The sequence below is a fragment of the Equus przewalskii genome, chromosome 25 (genome assembly GCF_037783145.1).
Source record: "Equus przewalskii isolate Varuska chromosome 25, EquPr2, whole genome shotgun sequence".
In the NCBI taxonomy this organism is placed as follows: Eukaryota; Metazoa; Chordata; class Mammalia; order Perissodactyla; family Equidae; genus Equus; species Equus przewalskii.
In genome coordinates this window covers 13,011,610-13,031,304 of record NC_091855.1, presented here as the reverse complement: position 1 = coordinate 13,031,304, position 19,695 = coordinate 13,011,610, and the positions used below count along the sequence as shown (strand labels likewise).

General features: G+C 37.3%; 1 protein-coding gene across 50 annotated transcripts in view; it reads right to left on the bottom strand.

Annotated features, from left to right (window-relative positions):
• Positions 1 to 19,695, bottom strand: part of GPHN (gephyrin) — a 564,043-nt gene that overhangs the window by 33,144 nt on the left and 511,204 nt on the right. For all 50 annotated transcript variants that reach the window (XM_070594056.1, XM_070594020.1, XM_070594022.1 and 47 more), the window contains one exon: positions 1,576 to 1,663. In XM_070594056.1, coding sequence (XP_070450157.1) covers positions 1,576 to 1,663 — 88 coding nt within the window. The remainder of the gene's footprint in view (positions 1 to 1,575; positions 1,664 to 19,695) is intronic.

The window sequence follows — 19,695 nt, the reverse complement described above, 5'->3', positions numbered from 1 at the left end:
TTAAGGTTGAGAAGTGTTCTGTCCTTACCACAGTTGAGCCACAACTGCCAAGCCTAGGTATGCTATAAGCTTGCTGCCTCTTCAGAAGTATTGCAAAAGACAACTTTAAGCCTGCTGAATAGGTATTATCCCACAATTAAGTTCATTAGCAACCAAGATAAATTATACATGAAACACTCCCTGGAAATAACAAATTTAACATTTAAGTACTCCTAACTTCAGGGTTTGCTTTTGTGATACTCAGAGTAACACAGGCAGTTTGATAGTAAAGAAAACAGACATGTTGCAAATTATTTCTTCGAGCTCTACTACAATGCAGACCTCAGCCCGTGGCTTCCAGGATCTCAGGAGAGATCCGCAGCAATTTGCTCCACCTGGGGCTAGACTTCTAGGAGACTTTGAGGGAAGACGAACCCAGCAATCTGTCTGCTATAAGAATACCTACCCACGCTTCAACACCTGCACTCCTGGATGTATTCTGAGATGGCAGTTTTGGACTAAGATTCCCTCTTTTTCTTCCATGGTTTTTGTCAGCTGGAGTGCTATTCTTAAACACTAAAAACTAAAGTTGTGAATGGAAGGCAACATTCTCTGCTCAAACTAATGAATACTGACATTTGTTCTCAGAGCCAATTAGAATCCACTGTCCAAAGAATCAGGTTATAAATTTAGGCAGTTTTATTGCTAGAGAGGTCAGGGACCAAGAACAAGCATATACTGCATGAGATCTAGCCAAAAATAAATCAAACTCTTGGAAAATATGAATTTTAGCAAAAACTGCTATTACAACAATATTTTTATAATATCTCAGTTCAATCATTAACATGAGATGAAAGAAAATATGGAAAGGGATTGCAGGCTGGCAAAACATTTTGTGATCTGAAATATTTTTGAGCCAAAACATAAGGTTGGTTATTGCAGTAAAGAATATTTTGCTTTTATAACATTATTCAATGGACCCAATAATCATCACAAACCAACACATTTCATTAAGATATATAAACTTAACGATACTGAGATAATCAAATTGAGATTTTTATAGGACTAAGCATATACCATATGCAAATATACTTAGTCTTATAAAATCCTATATGTATACTTATATTTATATGTTTGTTTTTTATTTTCATCATTATTATGATTATTTTTCAAGAGAGGCAAAGGAATGCCGAATCCTCTCTTTCTTCCCTGTAGGGAGCTAAAAGTTTTTTACCAGGTTTGGCATATGTGGTGGGGGAGGTCATCTTTAAATTTAAATTTAAGTAGAAGGATCTTGGAGCTTTACCTTAAGTTTTAATGTAGTAAAGGTGAGTGAGCAAAAACCCAGAAATCTCCAGGGGAACATCAAAACTATTCTGCAAGTTGTGGGTTTCTCCATGCTGCTCCTGAGGAAAGATCTCTAACCCACCCAAAATGCATCCCTTTTAGAATGCCCAGAAATTTCTGAAGCCCTATGGATTTTCAGCTTTGTGAGAGTCTGGTTATGGATACCGGATATCTAATAGACCATAGTTAATCAACCGTATGCAAGGACATTACAGTGGATAAATTTTCATGAGCTCCATTTTTTCATACCTTTTCCCCCATGGAGACACCCCCTGATGTGATGATGACATCAGCACGACTGATACCCTCATTCAAGGCATTGAGTAAGTCATCTGGGCTGGAAAAAAAATAAAGACAAATAAATTAACACACAAGGAAAAGATTTTAGATACAGTGCCAACTTAAAACTAAACCACCTTATTCACTGAGTAGGTATTAACATGAGTACAGCTCTGTACTCTGTTTGAAGTGGGAATCAAAAGGGTCTCTGCCCAGCAAGAGCATAACTCTTGTTGTGGCAAAAGAACCTTGTAAGTGCGGAAGTTGTGGCTACAGGTCTTTCAGAGGGTTTTTTGCTCTAACGAGTCAGTATACGGAGGGGAGACAGTGAAGTATTAGTAGGCTGTATAACCATCTCAGTTTGATTAGGAATATCCCAGATTTAGTACCGAAAGTCACATGTCCTAGGAAATCCCAGGCAAACCTGGATGGTTGGTCACCCTAGGTGTTGGAGAGATCACATAGGACTCTTTAGAGGGAATATGACTTAAATTAGTTAGGCCTTGAGAAGTGGGTTGGATTTTCACAGGTGTAAAGAAATGGGAAAGGGCCTTGTAAGCAAGCGGATCAGCTTGTGATGAAGCCTGGTGTTTCTATACCACTGGGGAAAACACACTGTCTAGAATGAAGGACTTGAATTGGAACAACTGGGATAGGACACAGTTTTGGAGGGCCCTCAAGCTCAAGAATTTGGACTTCGTCTAATAGGAAAATGGTGGGAGGGTTCCCTAAAAATATGAAGAGCCAATAAGTGTTCATTGGGGGAAAAAAAGGGTAGAGAAAAGAAGAACAAGGAAGGCAGAGACTGTAAGAAATATTCTGAGAGGGTAAAGGGACAGGATGAACATCAGGGACTGAAACTAGGCAGATTCTTGACAGTCAACTGAAAAGACGAGTGCACCAGGCTCTTTGATTGCATGGGTCAAAGGCCTGGGTAAGAAGAGATGGAGTGAAATCAGGCGTCTTATCCTCTGGATAGTAGAAGGGGTACAAAGGCCTAACTTGAGATTGATCAAGTGAGAAAAAAACTAAATGCCAGGCATCAGGGCTTATGGAGGGGCAGGAAGGTAGGGAGTAGCTGACAGGGACTATATGGTTACTATTTTAAATCCATACAAAGCTACTGGACAATGTGCACTGAACTTGCATTTCCCTTCAAATCATGGAGCACAGAAAAAGTGCTTTTTGAGGAATATTTGTCCAGCCTACACCCTTGTTTCCTGAGAACCTCTCACCCTATGGGGAAGACGGGTGTCTCCCTTTCTCTCCCATGGACATCTAACATGTACATCTAAAAAGGGAACAATCCTAACTTCTGATTTTCTAGTTTTTCCTTTTGGTCCCTTTAGAAGCCTATTCTTGCTCTTGGGTCCCAAGAGATAACCCTATGTCTTCCCGCAAGCTAGCCTCAGCAGGTTTTGTTAACTTGAAATCGAATAATGTCTCCATGAGATAGCATACATTCTCCCAAATCTCTCACGGGAGAAGGGGGAGAAGGAGATTTGTAACGACAAGATCATTTCACTCTTTATCCAGGGGTGACAAAGGTAAGAAGAGGAACTTGAGATTAACCTGAGAGACTACCTTCCCAGGCTCTACAAGAGATAAACTAGTTGAGAGGTGGCATAGCACAGAGGTTAAGAGTGTGAACTCTGGAGTCAGCCTGAGTTTAAATCCTGCTACTTGCTAGATATAGAACCTTGGATAAATTGCTTCACTTCTCTTTGCCTCAGCTTTCCATCTATAAAGTAGGGATAATACAGGGTTGTTATGAGGATTAAGTGACATAATACATATAAAACCCTTTATGGAATAGTACCTTGTACAACCTAAGTTTTCAAGAAAGGTTAGTTGTTGTTATTATTGCTATGGTAATATTACTGCTATGGTCAGAAACATACCTGACAACCTGGCAAAGGTCAACTTTAGCATGCTCGGTAGTTTTTATTCAGGAGAATATTCACGACTAACACAGAAGAAAATCATAGATTTGGCCTCAAATACATTCACAGAACTGTATGTGAAAAGCCCAAATAGCTCAATAGCAAGTTAGGCCTGGTTCCAGTCTGAATAGTTTCATTTACTATTAGATTTTCTTACTGGTTCTGGATAAAATTCTCCTTCTCCTCAAGCACTGGCCTGTTCATGAGAATACTGGGGAATGCTCGGCTCTGGGGAGCGAGCTCCCAAGAAGAGAGAAAAACAAAAGTTTGAAAAAATGGATCACATGAGGTTCAACCTATATAGAGACCCTTTAAAGTCATCCAGTTAATTGCTTATGCAGCCAAAAAGGGACCCAGGTATTCACTGAAGGCAGGATCCATGTGTAAAACAAAAAAATTTAAAAAAAAATCCGTGACATGGATTTCAAAGTTAAATTGGTTGGGCAAATATCTTAGAAGAATTATATTCAGTAATGGATAGGTATTTAAAGTATTTTTGAACTAAGTATTTTGAAGAAATTTTTCATCAATCTTTTTCATTTTTTGGGGGGGAAAAGATAGCAAATTATTCTACTGTGTTGAAATACTATAAGATATACATGTGATGGGTTCCTGATCACTGCATGCCCAGAGCTCCACGCCCCTTGCCTTGCTGGATCATATTATCATTAAGCTGAGCCAAATGGTTGATCTATGGAGTAAATGGGAAGGACATCACAAACACGGGACAATATGAAATGTGGTTCAGGTGACAATGAATATTATCAACAAAATACAATTTTGTGTTAGTATAAGGAGACATTAGCTAATTTCACCAATCTTAAAATATGTAATTGATAACATATTGACTCGAGGATTATGGTAAAGTTCTTGGAAACACAGTACCAGTGACATGCACATCATCATGGTATTAATCTTTGTAGGTGGATAAAGGTCCTGGGATAGGCTAGCTGATGACAGAAACATAAGTCTCAGTGATTTTTTTTTAACCCATTGTTTTCATATTATCTGGGAAAGATTCTTTTCCTATTTTGTAAAACCGCAGAATCATCAACTCTCCATATGAAATTTTCTCATTTTCAGAAATAAACTAAAAGGGATTTTATACCAAATTCTTACTGTAATTTATGTTTCAAAGAACATACTCAATGCTCCTTTCTACTCTGTGGCTGGTGGATTCACAAAATCACTGACTCTCAAAGTTGGAAAGGTCTTTGGGGTCACTGTGTTTGGTATCACAGCTGAACACATTCTTTGGGTCCTGCCCTTCTCTGTCTCCCCTGACCCTTCTCTTTGACTCCACTTTCTGTTGCACACTTCTTTCTGGGATCTCAGGTGAGATCACGGCTTAGTAGAGGGACAGGTACCAACGTATGACAATAGTCAGAGGATCTATAACTTCATTTGTGTCGCATGCTATAACTCCTTACCTCACAATAAATCTGTGAGGTTGACTGAACAAGTATTATTATGCCCATTTGACAGAAAAGGAAAGCAACATTTAGAGAGGTAAGGTGGCATATTAAAGGCTAGGGAGAGAAGTAAGTGGTAGAGCTAGGCCTAGAACTTCCGGCTCCTCGCTAAGTATTTGTTCCATTCCACTGCCTAATCAGAGTGATTGTCTAATTTTTTCAGACATATGACATGTAATACAAGAAAAATTCTCATGAGAATAGACTCTTTTGTAAAAGCATCAACTACAGGATGCTAAGGCAGTAGGTGGGGATCTGTTTGGGATGACTAGAAAAGTGCATGTATAGACATATTAGTATAGTTCTGGGGAATGAAACAAATATGATTCTGAATCCTATATTCAGATGGAAACTAAAGATTTTGATCAAATATAACTTTAGGGCTTGCTTACAAGTCATAAATTTTCTCTTTTTTGTGATTCATATTTTTTTATATATATATATATATATTTTTTTTTTTTTCTTTTTTCTTGTGAGGAAGATTAGCCCTGAGCTAACTGCTGCCAATCCTCCTCTTTTTGCTGAGGAAGACTGGCCCTGAGCTAACATCCATGCCCATCTTCCTCTACTTTATATGTGGGACGCCTACCACAGCGTGGCTTTTGCCAAGTGGTGCCATGTCTGCACCTGGGATCCGAACTGGTGAACCCCGGGCCGCTGAGAGGTGGAATGTCCAAACTTAACCACTGTGCCACTGGGCTGGCCCCTCACACTATATTTTAAATGATGAGATATTTCCAACATAAGATAATAGAATAACAAACACCCATGTATCTATCTCTCAGATTTGACAAATGCTAATATTTTCCCATATTTATTTCATATTTCTTATCCCCCTACTTTTTCACTTTTAAGAAATAAAAACTGAGTTTGCTTTCTAAGACTAAGAGATTACTCTGAATAATGATAAGAGGAATAGATAACAAGGATTATAATCATCGATATTATAGTAGCATACAAACAATTCATGATATTCTCAGTATTGTTAAATGAAATCATAGTATACTAATTTCTTCAAAGATAGGAGAGCAAAACTAAAACATTATAATCTGATCTGATATTATCTAATATGACCTTATATTACATAGTATGACCTTATATGTCTTATATGTGACATTACTTCCTATATATAAGATCAGTTGATATTTAAGAACAAAGTTAATGACAATAATACCAACGTTTTGGAAGAACAATATACTTTCACACCTATGTGTTAATTTTACAACTCTATGAAGTAGGTAGGGCAAGAAAGGACACAGGTTCTCAGAGCTAGTGACAGGTTCAAGGTCACCCTGTGTTCATTCTAGTATTCTTTTAAACTACAGTAATATTCACATTGTGAAAAACACTTTGTTATACATAGTATACCTTCAGATAAAAGCTATTTATCATATTTTATCTAAATACGTAAATCTTATTTGTGAATGCCAAAAGTGATGATTAAAAAAAAACTTGTACTTTCTAAATTTGAAATATCTTATCATATTGCCACTAGAGGAGATGTTCGGTTAAGCAGGTTAAGCTTTTTCAGGCATATACCAGTAGCTTCCCTTTTCTCAAAGAGCAGCAGATCTTAAAGGGATATTGCAATATCAGTTAATTCTGCCTTCATTAACTACTGCAGTTTTAATTAGATTTGGATGCTGATTAACCACTTCTTTAAAGATAAATAGATGAGTATCAATCTTGATTTATTAATACTTTCTATCCATTTTCAGTCGAGTTATTAAGTATCTAGCCCTTGTTCTCTTAAGAGTACCAATATCATATGAAAGCATTCTAAGAATTGATTTAGTACTAAATGCTAAAAATTTAAGTACTAGGTGGTAGAAAATAGAACCGTTAATTGAAGGCCTGAGTGTAACAAGGTCTAGAATCTAATTCTGTCTCTACTGCTAATGGAGATGACTCTGAAAAACTAACATCATTTTTTGGGGTCTCATTATCCTTATTTGTAAAATAAGAACATTCATTCTAGGTCCTTTCCATCTTTAACATTCCCTGATGTAAATCACTTGAAGTCAACTAGGATCCAATTTAAGCACAAAGGTTTCATTTTATTTATTTATTTTTAGATTTTTTTTTGAGGTCATAATGGTTTATAACATTGTGAACTTTCAGGTGTACATTATTATTTATTAGTTTCTGTATAGACTGCATCATGCTCACCACCAATAGTCTAATTTTCACCTGTCACCATATATATGTGCCCTTTACACCTTGCCCCCCCCCCCCCCAACTCTTTTCCCCTCTGGCAACCACTAATGTGTTCTCTTTGTCCACGTGTTTATCTATCTTCCACATATGAGAGAAATCATGTGGTGTTTGTCTTTCTCTGTCTGGCTTATTTTGCTTAATATCACACCCTCAAGGTCCACCCATGTTGTTGCGAATGGGATGATTTTGTCTTTGTTTATGGCTGAGCAGTATTCCATTGTATACATATACCACATCTTCTTTATCCATTCATCAGTGATGGGCACTTGGGTTGCTTCCACGTGTTGGCTATTGTGAATAACGCTGCAGTGAACACAGGGGTGCATAAGTCTCTTTGAATTGTTGATTTCAAGTTCTTTGGATAAATACCCAGTAGTGGGATAGCTGGATCATATGGTATTTCTATTTTTAATTTTTCTATTTTTTGAGAAATCTCCACACTGTTTTCCATAGTGGCTACACCAGTTTGCATTCCTACCAACAGTGTAAGATGGTTCCTTTTCCTCCACATCCTCTCCAACATTGGTTATTGTTTGTCTTGGTGATTATAGCCATTCTAACAGGGGTAAGGTGATAGCTCATTGTAGTTTTGATTTGCATTTCCCTAATGATTAGTGATGCTGAACATGTTTTCATGTGTCTGTTGGCCATCTGTAAATCTTATTTGGAAAAATGTCTGTCCATATCCTCTGCCCATTTTTTCATCAAGTTGTTTTTTTTTGTTGTTATTGAGTTGTATGAGTTCTTTATATATTTTGGAGATTAACTCCTTGTTGGATATATGATTTGCAAATATTTTCTCCCAGTTGGTGGGCTGTGTTTTTGTTTTGTTCATAGTTTCCTTTGCCTTGCAGAAGCTCTTTAGTCTGACGTAGTCCTATTTGTTTATTTTTCCTTTCGTTTCTCATGCCTGAGAAGACATGGTATTTGAAAGATGCTTCTAAGACTGATGTCAAAGAGTGTACTGCCTATATTTTCTTCTAGGAGTTTTATCGTTTCAGGTTTTACCTTCAAGTCTTTAATCCATTTTGAGTTAATTTCTGTGTATGGTGTAAGGTAATGCTCTATTTCCATTCTCTTGCATGTGGCTGTCCAGTTTTCCCAACACCAATTATTGAAGAGACTTTCCTTTCTCCATTGTAATTTCTTGGTCCCTTTGTTGAAGATTAGCTGTCCATAGATGTGTGGTTTTATTTCTGGGATTTTCCATTGGTCTGTGTGCCTGTTTTTGTGCCAGTATCACGCTGTTTTGATTACTACAGCTTTGTAATATATTTTGAAGTCATGGATTGTGATGCCTCTAACTTTGTTCTTTTTTCTAAGGATAGCTTTGATTATTCGGGGTCCTTTGTTATTCCATATAAATTTTAGGATTCTTTGTTCTATTTCTGTGAAGAATGTCATTGGGATTCTGATTGAGACTGCACTGAATCCATAGATTGCTTTAGGTAGTATGGACATTTTAACTATGTTTATTCTTCCAATCCATGAGCATGGAATATCTTTCCGTTTCTTTATGTCATCTTTGATTTCTTTAAATAATGTCTCATAGTTCTCAGTGTAGAAGTCTTTCACATCCTTGGTTAAATTTATTCCTAATATTTTATTCTTTTTGTTGTGATTTTAAACGGGATGGTATTCTTGAGTTCTCTTTCTGCTAGTTCGTTATCAGAATTTAGAAATGCAACTGATTTTTCTAAGTTGATTTTGTACCCTGCAACTCTGCTGTAGTTGTTGATTATTTCTAATAGTTTTCTCATGGATCCTTTAGGGTTTTCTATATATGGAATCATGTCATATGCAAACAGCGAGTTTCACTTCTTCATTGCCAATTTGGATACCTTTTATTTCTTTTTCTTGCCTGATTTCTCTGGCCAAAACCTCCAGTATTAGGCTGAATAAGAGTGGCGAGAGTGGGCACCCTTGTCTTATTCCTATTCTCAAAGGCATGGCTTTCAGTTTTTCATTGTTGCATATGATGTTGCCATATATGGCCTTTATTATGTTGAGGTACTTTCCTTCTATACCCATTTTATTCAGACTTTTTATCATAAATGGATGTTGGGTCTTGTCAAATGCTTTCTCTGTATCTATTGAGATGATCATGTGGTTTTTGTTCCTCATTTTGTTAATGTGGTATATCACACTGATTGATTTTCAGATGTAGTACCATCACTGCATCCCTAGTATAAATCCCACTTGATTGTGGTGTATGATCCTCTTAACAAATTGCTGTATTTGGTTTGCGAATATTTTGTCAAGGATTTTTGCATCTATGTTCATCAGCAATACTGGCCTATAATTTTCCTTCTTTGTGTTATCCTTGTCTGGCTTTGGTATCCGGGTCATGTTGGCTTTGTAGAATGTGTTAGGAAGTGTTCTGTCTTCTTCAACTTTTTGGAATAGTTTGAGAAGGACAGGTAATAAATCTTCTTTGAATGTTTGGTAGAATTCTCTAGAGAAGCCATCTGGTCCTGGACTTTTATTTTTTGGGAGGTTTTTGATTACTGTTTCAATCTCTACTTGTGATTGGTCTATTCAGATTGTCCATTTCCTCTTGATTCAGTTTTGGGAGGTTGTAAGAGTCTAAGAATTTATCCATTTCTTTTAGATTGCTGGCATATAGTTTTTCATAGTATTATCTTATAATCTTTTGTATTTCTTTGGTATCCATTGTAATTTCTCCTCTTTCATTTCTAAATTTTATTTATGTGAGCCTTTTCTCTTTTTTCATAGTGAGTCTGGCTAAGGGTTTGTCAATTTTGTTTATCTTCTCAAATAATCAGTTCTTAGTTTCATCAATCCTTTCTATTGTTTATTTGGTTTCAATTTCATTTATTTCTGCTGTAATTTTTATTATTTCCCTTCTTCTGCTGACTTTGGGCTTCATTTGTTCTTCTTTTTCTAATTCTGTTTGGTGTACCTAAAGATTACTTATTTGAGATTTTTCTTGTTTGTTAAGGTGGGCCTGTATTGCTATGAAATTCCCTCTTGGGATTGGTCTTCCTGCATCCCATATGAGTTGGTATGGTGTATTTTCATTTTCATTTCTCTCCAGATATTTTTTAATTTCTGCTTTAATTTCTTCAATGATCCATTGGTTGCTCAGTAGCATGTTATTTAGATTTCACATATTTTTCACTTTTCCAGCTTTTTCCTTGTAGCTGTTTTCTAGTTTCATAGCATTATGGTCAGAAAAGATGCTTGATACGATTTCAGTCTTCTCAAATTTACTGAGGCTTGCCTTGTTTCCCAACATATGGCCTATCCTTGAGAATGTTCCATGTACACTTGAGAAGAATGTGTATTCTGCTGTTTTGGATGGAATGTTCTATATCTATCTATTAAGTCCATCTTGTCTAGTTTTTTGTTTAATTCCACTATTTCTTTGTTGACTTTCTGTCTGGATGATCTATTCATCAATGTAAGTGGGGTGTTGAGGTCCCTGACTATTATTGTATTGCTGTTAATTTCTCTCTTTAGGACTGTCAATAGTTGTTTTATGTACTTTGGTGCTCCTGTGTTAGGAGCATATATATTCATAAGTATTATACCTTCTTGGAATGTTCCTTTTATCATTACATACTGTCCCTCTCTTTGTCTCTCATTGCCTTTTTCATCTTCAAGTCTGCTGTGTCTAAGTATGGCAACACCTGCTTTCTTTTGTTTGCCATTTTCTTTAAGTATCATCTTCCATTCCTTCACTCTGAGCCTGTGTTTGTCTTTAGAGCTGAGATGCATTTCCTGGAGGCAGTATATTATTGGGTCTTGTTTTATAATCCATCCAGCCACTCTGTGTCTTTTGATGGGAGAATTCAATCCATTTACATTTAGAGTTATTATTGATATATGAGGACTTAATACTGCCATTTTATCTCATTTTCCAATTCTTCTATGCTTCCTTTATATCTCTTCCTGTGTACTTCTGACTGCCATTTCAGTTTGGTGATTTTCTATCACGGTTTTCTCTTTATTGATCATTTGTGTCTCTGCTCTGATTTTTTGGTATTGGTTACTATGAAGTTTGTAGAAAAGATCTCGTAGATGAGACAGTCCATTTTCTGACAGCCTTTTATCTCCATTAGCCTAAGCAGGTTCTATCCCTTTCCAACTCATTGTTGTCACCAATCATTCCATTTTGTGTTGTGAGCTTGTCATTAAAAGGAAGTGTTTACAATTATTTTTGATGCTTTCCTTCCCTATATCTTTAATGTTATAATTGAGTGTTTGCTAACCTGTTCTGATAGAGAGCTGCAATTTTCTGATTTTGTTTATTTATCTCCTTGCTCAAGGCTTTGAAAACCTTTTCCTTTTTTTTTTTTTGAGGAAGATTAGCTCTGAGCTAACATCTGCCATCAATCCTCCTCTTTTTGCTGAGGAAGACCGGCCCTGAGCTTACATCTGTGCCTAGCGTCCTCTACTTTATATGTGGGACACCTACCACAGCATAGCTTGCCAAGCGGTGCCATGTCTGCACCCGGGATCTGAACCAGTGAACCCTGGGCTGCCAAAGCGGAACGTGCGCACTTAACAGCTGTGCCACCGGGCCGGCCCATACTTTTCCTTTTTGTTTCAGGTGTGAGGGCATTTTGATCACTACTTGTGGTGGTGGTGGTAGGGTGGTGTTGTGGTGATGAACTCCCTCAGCTTTTGTTTATCTGGGAAATTTTTTATTTCTCCATGAAATCTGAACGATAGTTTCACTGGATAGAGTATTTTTGGCTGAAAGATTTATCTTTCAGTGTTTTGAATATATATTCCACTCTCTCCTAGCCTATAAAGTTTCTGCTGAGAAGTCCACTAAAAGCCTGATAGAGGTTCCTTTGTGAGTTATTCTCTTCTGCCTTGCTGCCCTTAATATTTTTTCTTTGTCATTGACTTTTGCCCGTTTTATTAATATATATTTACTAATATATATATATTTTATATAATATATATATATATATATACATGCCTTGGAGAAGGTCTTTTTGCATTGATGTAATTAGGAGTTCTATTGGATTTGTTTACTTGTAATTCCAGTTCCTTTCCTAGGTTTGGGAAGTTCTCAACTATTATTTCTTTGAACAAGCTCTCCGCTCCTTTCTCCCACTCTTCTCCCTCTGGAATATCTATAATCCTTATGTTGCATTTCCTAATTGAGTTTGATATTTCTTGGAGAATTTCTTCATTTTTTTTAAGTCTTAGTTCTTGCTCCTTCTCCACCTGAAGCATTTGTATATTTGTATTCTAAATTAATAATTGTTTCCTTCATAATGTCACCTCTGCTTTTTAAGGTTTCTAGATCTTTTTAAAATCTCATTCATCGTGTTCTTCATCTCCAGCATTTCTGTTTGGCTTTTTTGTTTAGAGTTTCAATCTCTTTTGTGGAGAACTCCTTCTGCTCATTAATTTTACTCCTGAGTTCACTGAACTGTCTTTCAGACCTTTCTTGTAACTCATTGAGTTTCTTTATGATATCTATTTTGAATTCTGTGTCACTTAGACTGTAAATTTCTGTAACTTCAGGATTGGTTTCTGGAGATTTGTCATTTTCCATCTGATCTGGAGCATTAATGTATTTCTTCATGGTATTTGATGTATTGGACCTTTGCCAGTGCATAGTGGTAGTATCTGGTCACAGATTCCACCTGCCACCACTGGCGGTGGGGGGGGCAGTAGCTATGTTTTTTGAACCTGTGGCATTTGTTGGAAGTTGTGCTTCTCTGCTGGAAGCCATACCATGCGACAGGTCTGTCTATGTCTGCCCAGTGGCCACTACTGTGGTGTCCCACATGCAGGTGCAGGCACTCTGATGCAATCTGTTGCCCTGGCTGACTGGCTGAGTTAGTGTGCCAGGTGGGAGTGGATGGGAGGAGTGCCCTCTTTCATGCATGCGCACCCATTCTCTATTCACTGGCAGTCTGCCTGGGTGGCTGGGTTTGGTGGGGGTGCCAATGTAGTGGCTGAACTGCCTTGGTGTGGAGCACCCCCATGGACCAGAATGTAACCCTGAGAGTGAAACCATTTGCAGAGAGGTGCACCTGCTCCCTTGCCTTCTCCCAGAGTCATGCGCTGGCTGCTGTGTGTTGACCTGCAACCTAGATGGCTTCTGCTGGGGAGGGGTAGGAGATTCACTCATCTTCTCTGCTTCTTGGGGATACAGTACACCCCCACCTTCAGACATATGGCTGCATGGGTCTCTCAGACGTCCTATTGTGCTGTGTGGGTACACTCTGTTGATTAATGAATGTCCTTTTGGTTGTGTCTTCAGGGGGAGAGACTAAGAGAACAGCTCACTCTGCCATGATGCTGACATCACTCCAAAGCTATCATTTTTAAGTTGACCCAGAAGTCTACTTAAAATATACTAAGACAGCCCTATCCTCAAAGGCTGGGAAAGCCCAAACCTTTACCATTAAATGTCCAGGAAGCACAGACTTTTCTTTTTGGTACTTCAATAGAAGGCTAGCAGCTTGCCATCGGTGCCTTGCCAATTCAGGAGTTGTGACTTCCGTGTCTTTACCACTTGCAACCCTCTTTCTACTACAAGTCTATTCCCATTAGTTCCATGGTACCCTAGAAGCTTCCTGAGGGGTGACGGTGAATGGAACTCTCAGTAGGCAAAGGAAAATACCAGCAATCTAAGAAGCCAGCAACTGGAGGGTGGAAGAATAAGCATAACATTTAGGACAGCTCCTAGTGAAATAAAACTGCTGGGGGAAACAGACAATTTTAACAACAACAACAAACAATTAAAGCACTAATGGAGAGTCACTGCAAACATTAAAAGGATGTTCTGGAACAAAAAATACGATTTCCAAATTTTAAAATTTAGTAGATGAAAGTGAATATAGTCCCTCTTGAAAACTCAATTAATGGCCTGGAAGACCAGCTGGAATGTACAAAAATACAAAATGATGGAAGTCATACAGGAAATAATAAGAAACTTGGAGGCCAGACCAAGAGACTGACTATTACCAATAGGCATTCCATAAGGAGAAAAAGGAACTGATGGAGGGGGAAAATTCCATTTACTTGAAAAATCTCAGGCTTGGAGATTGAAAAGATTTACTGAGTTCCAGGTAAGACTGCCAAAAAAACAGACAAAACAAACCCAAAAAACCCAAAAACCTTAAAAATGTATCTGTAAAATTTTGTAATTTCAAGGGTAAAGAGAAAAATCTTACAAGCTGCTAGACAGAAAGATTAGGTTTACTAACAAAGGAAGAATAATACTGGCATTGGATTTCTTACCTACAATATCAAAAACTATACAACAGTAGATTAACGTCAATATACTCTGAGAAAAAACGCCTGCAACCCCTAAATCCTATACTCAGTCAGACATTATTCACCTGTCAGGATAGAAGAAAGACATTTTTGAAAACACAAAGATTCAAATGATAAGTCAACAAGTAACGTTCTGGAGAAATGACTCTAAATGGAAAAAATGAATCAGATAAGCGATCTAAAGATAGGAGAAGATGAAGAGGAAAGGAAACGCTAGTGAAATACACATACATTTATAAAACTATATAGCTAAATCTTAATAAATAATGATCAAATAAACTGGGGAATTACAATATATGTACTAAATATGGATTCCCCAGAAGTTGTAGAGACATACTGCAAAAGAAAATTTAATCACAGTCTAGAATTAAAGCGTGATCTCAGCAATACCTAAAAGCAGAGAGGGTGGGAGGAGATGGGGGAAGTAAAGGTATTCTAAAGGTCTCATTGGTGTAGGGGGTGAACGGAGGAAATGGGATTGCCTATAGGAGGGATATGGTCAGCATCTTTTAAAAATATAATAGTGGAGAAATGTACAGTTGATTATGAGTATCAGAAATTGGAAGAACAGCATGAGGGTGATGGTAAAGTATACCATAACATCCAAAATAATAACAGGGTCAAAGGGAACAAACAGTACCTGGATCAAACCAACAACAGGGAAAAAGACAAGGAAGAAATAACAAAGTTGTATAGATAGTAAACATAAAGTAAGATGGAAGGGAAAAACATCAAGGGAATCATTTATAGTAAACTTTATGGCAAAGCCAAATGAACTTTATGCCAGGATCAGGGTTATAGTAACTTAAGGCAGATGAAAGACTGAGGTTTTTTATGAAAAAATGTTTTATTTAGCTCAAATCCCATTTGAATGTTCTTTACAAAGGATACATTTAAAGAGATCAAAGACTGAAAATAAAGGGTAGGGCAAAAAGACACCAGGCAAATGTAAGTAAGCAAAAAAAGTAGGAGTGGCATATTAATGTCAAAGCGAAATTTAAAAGAGCTAAAAAGGATAAAGAGAGGCAACAAATTGTGATAAAAGGCAAATTTGTAAAGATGATACAACAGTATATAATTGTCTTACAAGACAGAGTCTCCTTTTATCTAGGCTTCTTGATTGCCCCACCAAAGCCCTGCACTTGGAGGCACTCAATAAATGTACTGAATGAACCCTGGCCTCAACTCAATCTCTCCACAGTAGCTTTGCGAACGAAGAGTGTACAATTATTACAACTCTAATGTTGTATATATCTAATGATATTATGGGGAAATAACATTGTCTGCAGATGGAAGAGAAGATACTATTTGACATTTATGTAATCATACATAGTGCTTTCTTGCTTTCTTTTTTTTTTTTTTTGAGGAAGATTAGCCCTGAGCTAACATCTGCCTCCAATCCTCTCTTTTTGCTGAGGAAGACTGGCCCTGAGCTAACATCCGTGCCCATCTTCCTCCACTTTATATGTGGGATGCCTGCCACAGCATGGCTTGCTAAGCAGTATCATGTCTGCACCTGGGATCCGAACCAGCAAACCCTGGGCCACCGAAGTGGAACGTGCGCACTTAACCACTGTGCCACTGGGCCGGTCCCTTCATAGTACTTTCTTTCAAAGGCTGTCATGTAGGAGAGGGAGTCAATTTATTTGGTGTTGCTCTAAAGGGCAGAATTAGGACTAACGGATGGAAGAAACAGGGATAGACTTTGGCTCAGTGTAATGGAAAACGATCCTCACCATAACAGCCATCTAGCCAACAACAGAAAGTGCCGCCTCGTGAGGTAAATAAGATCTTTCTCACTAAAAGTATCAAACAAAAACCTGATGGCTAGCTGTTAGAAATTTTCTCTAACACCTCCATTGGGTAAAGGATTGGACTAGCTAACATCAGAAGTTCCTTTCAATTCTATGGTATTGTGATTCTATGGAAATACTGAAATTTATATAAACACAATGACTATTTTCCCTTTACATATAGACTGAAGCATAGAGGGAGAAATTGACTGGAGCACTGCAATATAATACTCATCTTGTAGATCATACTTTTCTCTCTCTCACTTTTTGAACATCAGGAACATTCGGCTATTTGTCTTGAGTGGAAAAAAAAAGGATTTTTTCTTCTCAAAGCTATGACATCCACCTTCAACTTGGGAGATGGATACCCAAAATAATAACACTCTCCTTAGAGTTATAACTCAATCAGACATCAAAGAAGCCTAAACATAATAGAGAGGCAGATAAAACAGAAAGGAGAAGCATATCTCAAAATAAATCTATCGGAGAATGAATGTAGCTTTCTCAAAACTTTATGTATTAATCAGTTTCTGTGAGGAAGAATGTGTCTAGAGGGTATGATGTCTTTTGACTATTATATCTTTTCAGATTTCAATCTGATTGCTTTGGGGGCCCACTCTCAGTTCAGACTTTCTTGCTTTTTAAAATTTGTATCTGCCTTAAATTACCATAATCCAGATTCTGGCATAAAAATTCTTTTTGCTTTACCATCAATTCTGCTATAAAATTCAAAACTAAGAGACAGCCTTTACCTAAGTTTAGATTTTATGGATTTCAGACAGAGATTCAGAATGCAGATGCAGTTTTATTTAAAAATATTTAATATAAACACACAGATGGACGACAGCTGCTAATTAGTTTCCCTTTTCATCTGTTACACAATTGTGAGCTGTATCATTTTAAGATGAGTGAATATGACAGTGTGAGAGAAAGAAAAAAATTCTAGGATTTGGAGATTAACAAATAGTGGCAGTTGATCATACTAAGATAATAAAAAATAGTTCAGGACATATACTAATCAAATACTAATTTCTTCATAGGTCAAAGAAAATATTTATAGTTGAGGAATTTATCTGTGTGTCTATTTCACGTATGGAATCAAACTACATACTACATTTACCCATCATTTAGTCTTTTTTCAGGCCCAGTGGGTATTCAGGCACTGTGGAGTCACACAAAGAAAGAAGAAAGCACGGTCCCTGCCTTTAAGTTTACAAGCTAGTGCAGAAAGGATATGATAACAATTTAGGAAAATGAGCGACGTAAGCAACAAAATTAATATCATTGATTGAATTCAAATACATTAATTAAAACGAAAATACTTACAAGGAGAAATGACATAAATGTTGAGAATTGGTTAGGAATAACTAGGAAAAGCTTTATGGAAGATATTACTTTTTATGGGGCTGAGGTAAGAAAACAGTTTCTAAAAGTACAATAATACCTAGAGGTTATTCTTAGAAGAATCAGTAATAGCAACTCCTCAGGATTAAGAAAGGCAACTATAATAGCCACTCAGAAAGTCTGTCACCGAGAGTGGGGAGAGTCTTTTGTCATTAACATGTTTCTTAAGGCAGAAAGAAATATTTTTGGTTAACTAATAGAAAACAAGAAACCTCTGCTGATAAATGATCAGAAAATAAATCTGTTAAGTTAGCTCAAAAATTAAAACTTTGCATTTTCAGCAGAAAAGGGTGTTTATTATTACTATAAGGGAAACAGGCAGTTTATAAAGATGACAAGAACCAATTAAATTCAGATCTAAATTCTCCCTGATAATTAGAAATTTCTACTTGTAGAACATCTGGTAAGCACTAGGAAGCTAGGATATGCTTGGTTCACAAATGGGAAGATGTAAGGCACTGGGCTTTGCCCAAATAATCACTGTGCTGTTAAGTCTATCTTGATAATTCCTGCTAAATGTGTCAGCTTTATAAGAATCCAATTTGCTATCTCAGGGCTTGTTCCCCTTCTGTTTCATACTTTAATGTGAAGAGGCAGCTTTTCAGATTGGCAGCAGCAGGAGCAGGCAATTCAAATCCAAAACACCAATCAATGACACAGCCAAGCAAGCCCACCATGATATGGTGGGACAGACTTCTGTAATGGCAATTTTCCAGAAGGGGGAGCCCTTTTCTTAATCACGGGAATTTCCCAGCCCTTCAGGCCATGAAGGGTTTAACTGTCCAAGTCTGCAGTTTGGAAGCTACATTACCAAGCTCTTTTAAAGTTGATGTAGAAATATAAACAGTTAATAGTTAAAATCAGTTTTAGGAATGGCATAAATTTAACACTGAACTTTATTTTAAAAATTTTCCCCAAGTGGATTCTGTATATTTGGATCATGATTACTGCTTGTTACATTCATGAGATAAGTGTGTAAGATCATCTATTTAAGCCTGAAGAAGCAGCTCCTCAACTTCTTAAATTAGAAGCTTCCTAAATCCATTTGGAATTTTGACACCCCCCCTCCCCCATTTTCTATTTCTTTTTCTTCAGAAATATAAAACGAATCATCCCAGCTGCAGGGTTTTACACTGTGCACTTTGTGGGATGTGTCTCAGCTACTAAGGCAATTATGTAGTTGGTGGCATACTTTCTGGTCTGCTTCTATGGCTAAGGTTTTTGGACTCACTTTGAAGGGGCTCTGTAGGATTCTTCTGGATAACTGCACAGTTGAAAGTTTCTAGGATCCATGGAAGGAGACGGTGATACAGAAAAAGATGGCAGCGCTGTCTAATCTAGGAGCTATACTCCTACTAAGTGCTGTGGACACAGGGTTACCAAGACACAGCTTGTCCTAGCTTTCATGGAGCTTATAGTCTGACAGGAAGGAAAACAACCCTGGCTCAATAAGAACAAATCCTTTTCCCACCCTGTTTAGGCGACACAAGATAGCAATGTCTCTAAGAAATTTTACCAGGAAATTGAGGGAAAGAAAAAAAATGCAAAAACAAAGAAGCACGTAAATGCCCAAATGACCAAGCTCTTATCCAAGTCTGGCCACAACTGTCTTGGCTGGCACATATAGTACTCTGTACTTATTTACCTATCGAAACATCTTCATTTTTCTTAGACTCTTTCTCCACAGTAGGGAAACAGTAGCTCATGCTTCCTAGGAGGACAAAAGGAAGCTAACAGATTATTGAACCAGACGTGGGGAGAAGAAAACTAGGACATCTACTGCCCCATATTCAAGGTAGAAATAGGATGGAACTTAGAAGTAGTTTATCCCTATAAACTCACACTAATTTGTGTCAGTTTGAAGTCTCACCTTCTCCCTGCTATCATCATAGCTTTGCATATGGCAGACACTCAACAAATGGTTATAAAATGAAGAAAATAAAAATTTAAAAATACTCTCAAAGAATTGCAGGTATATGCCAAGACTTA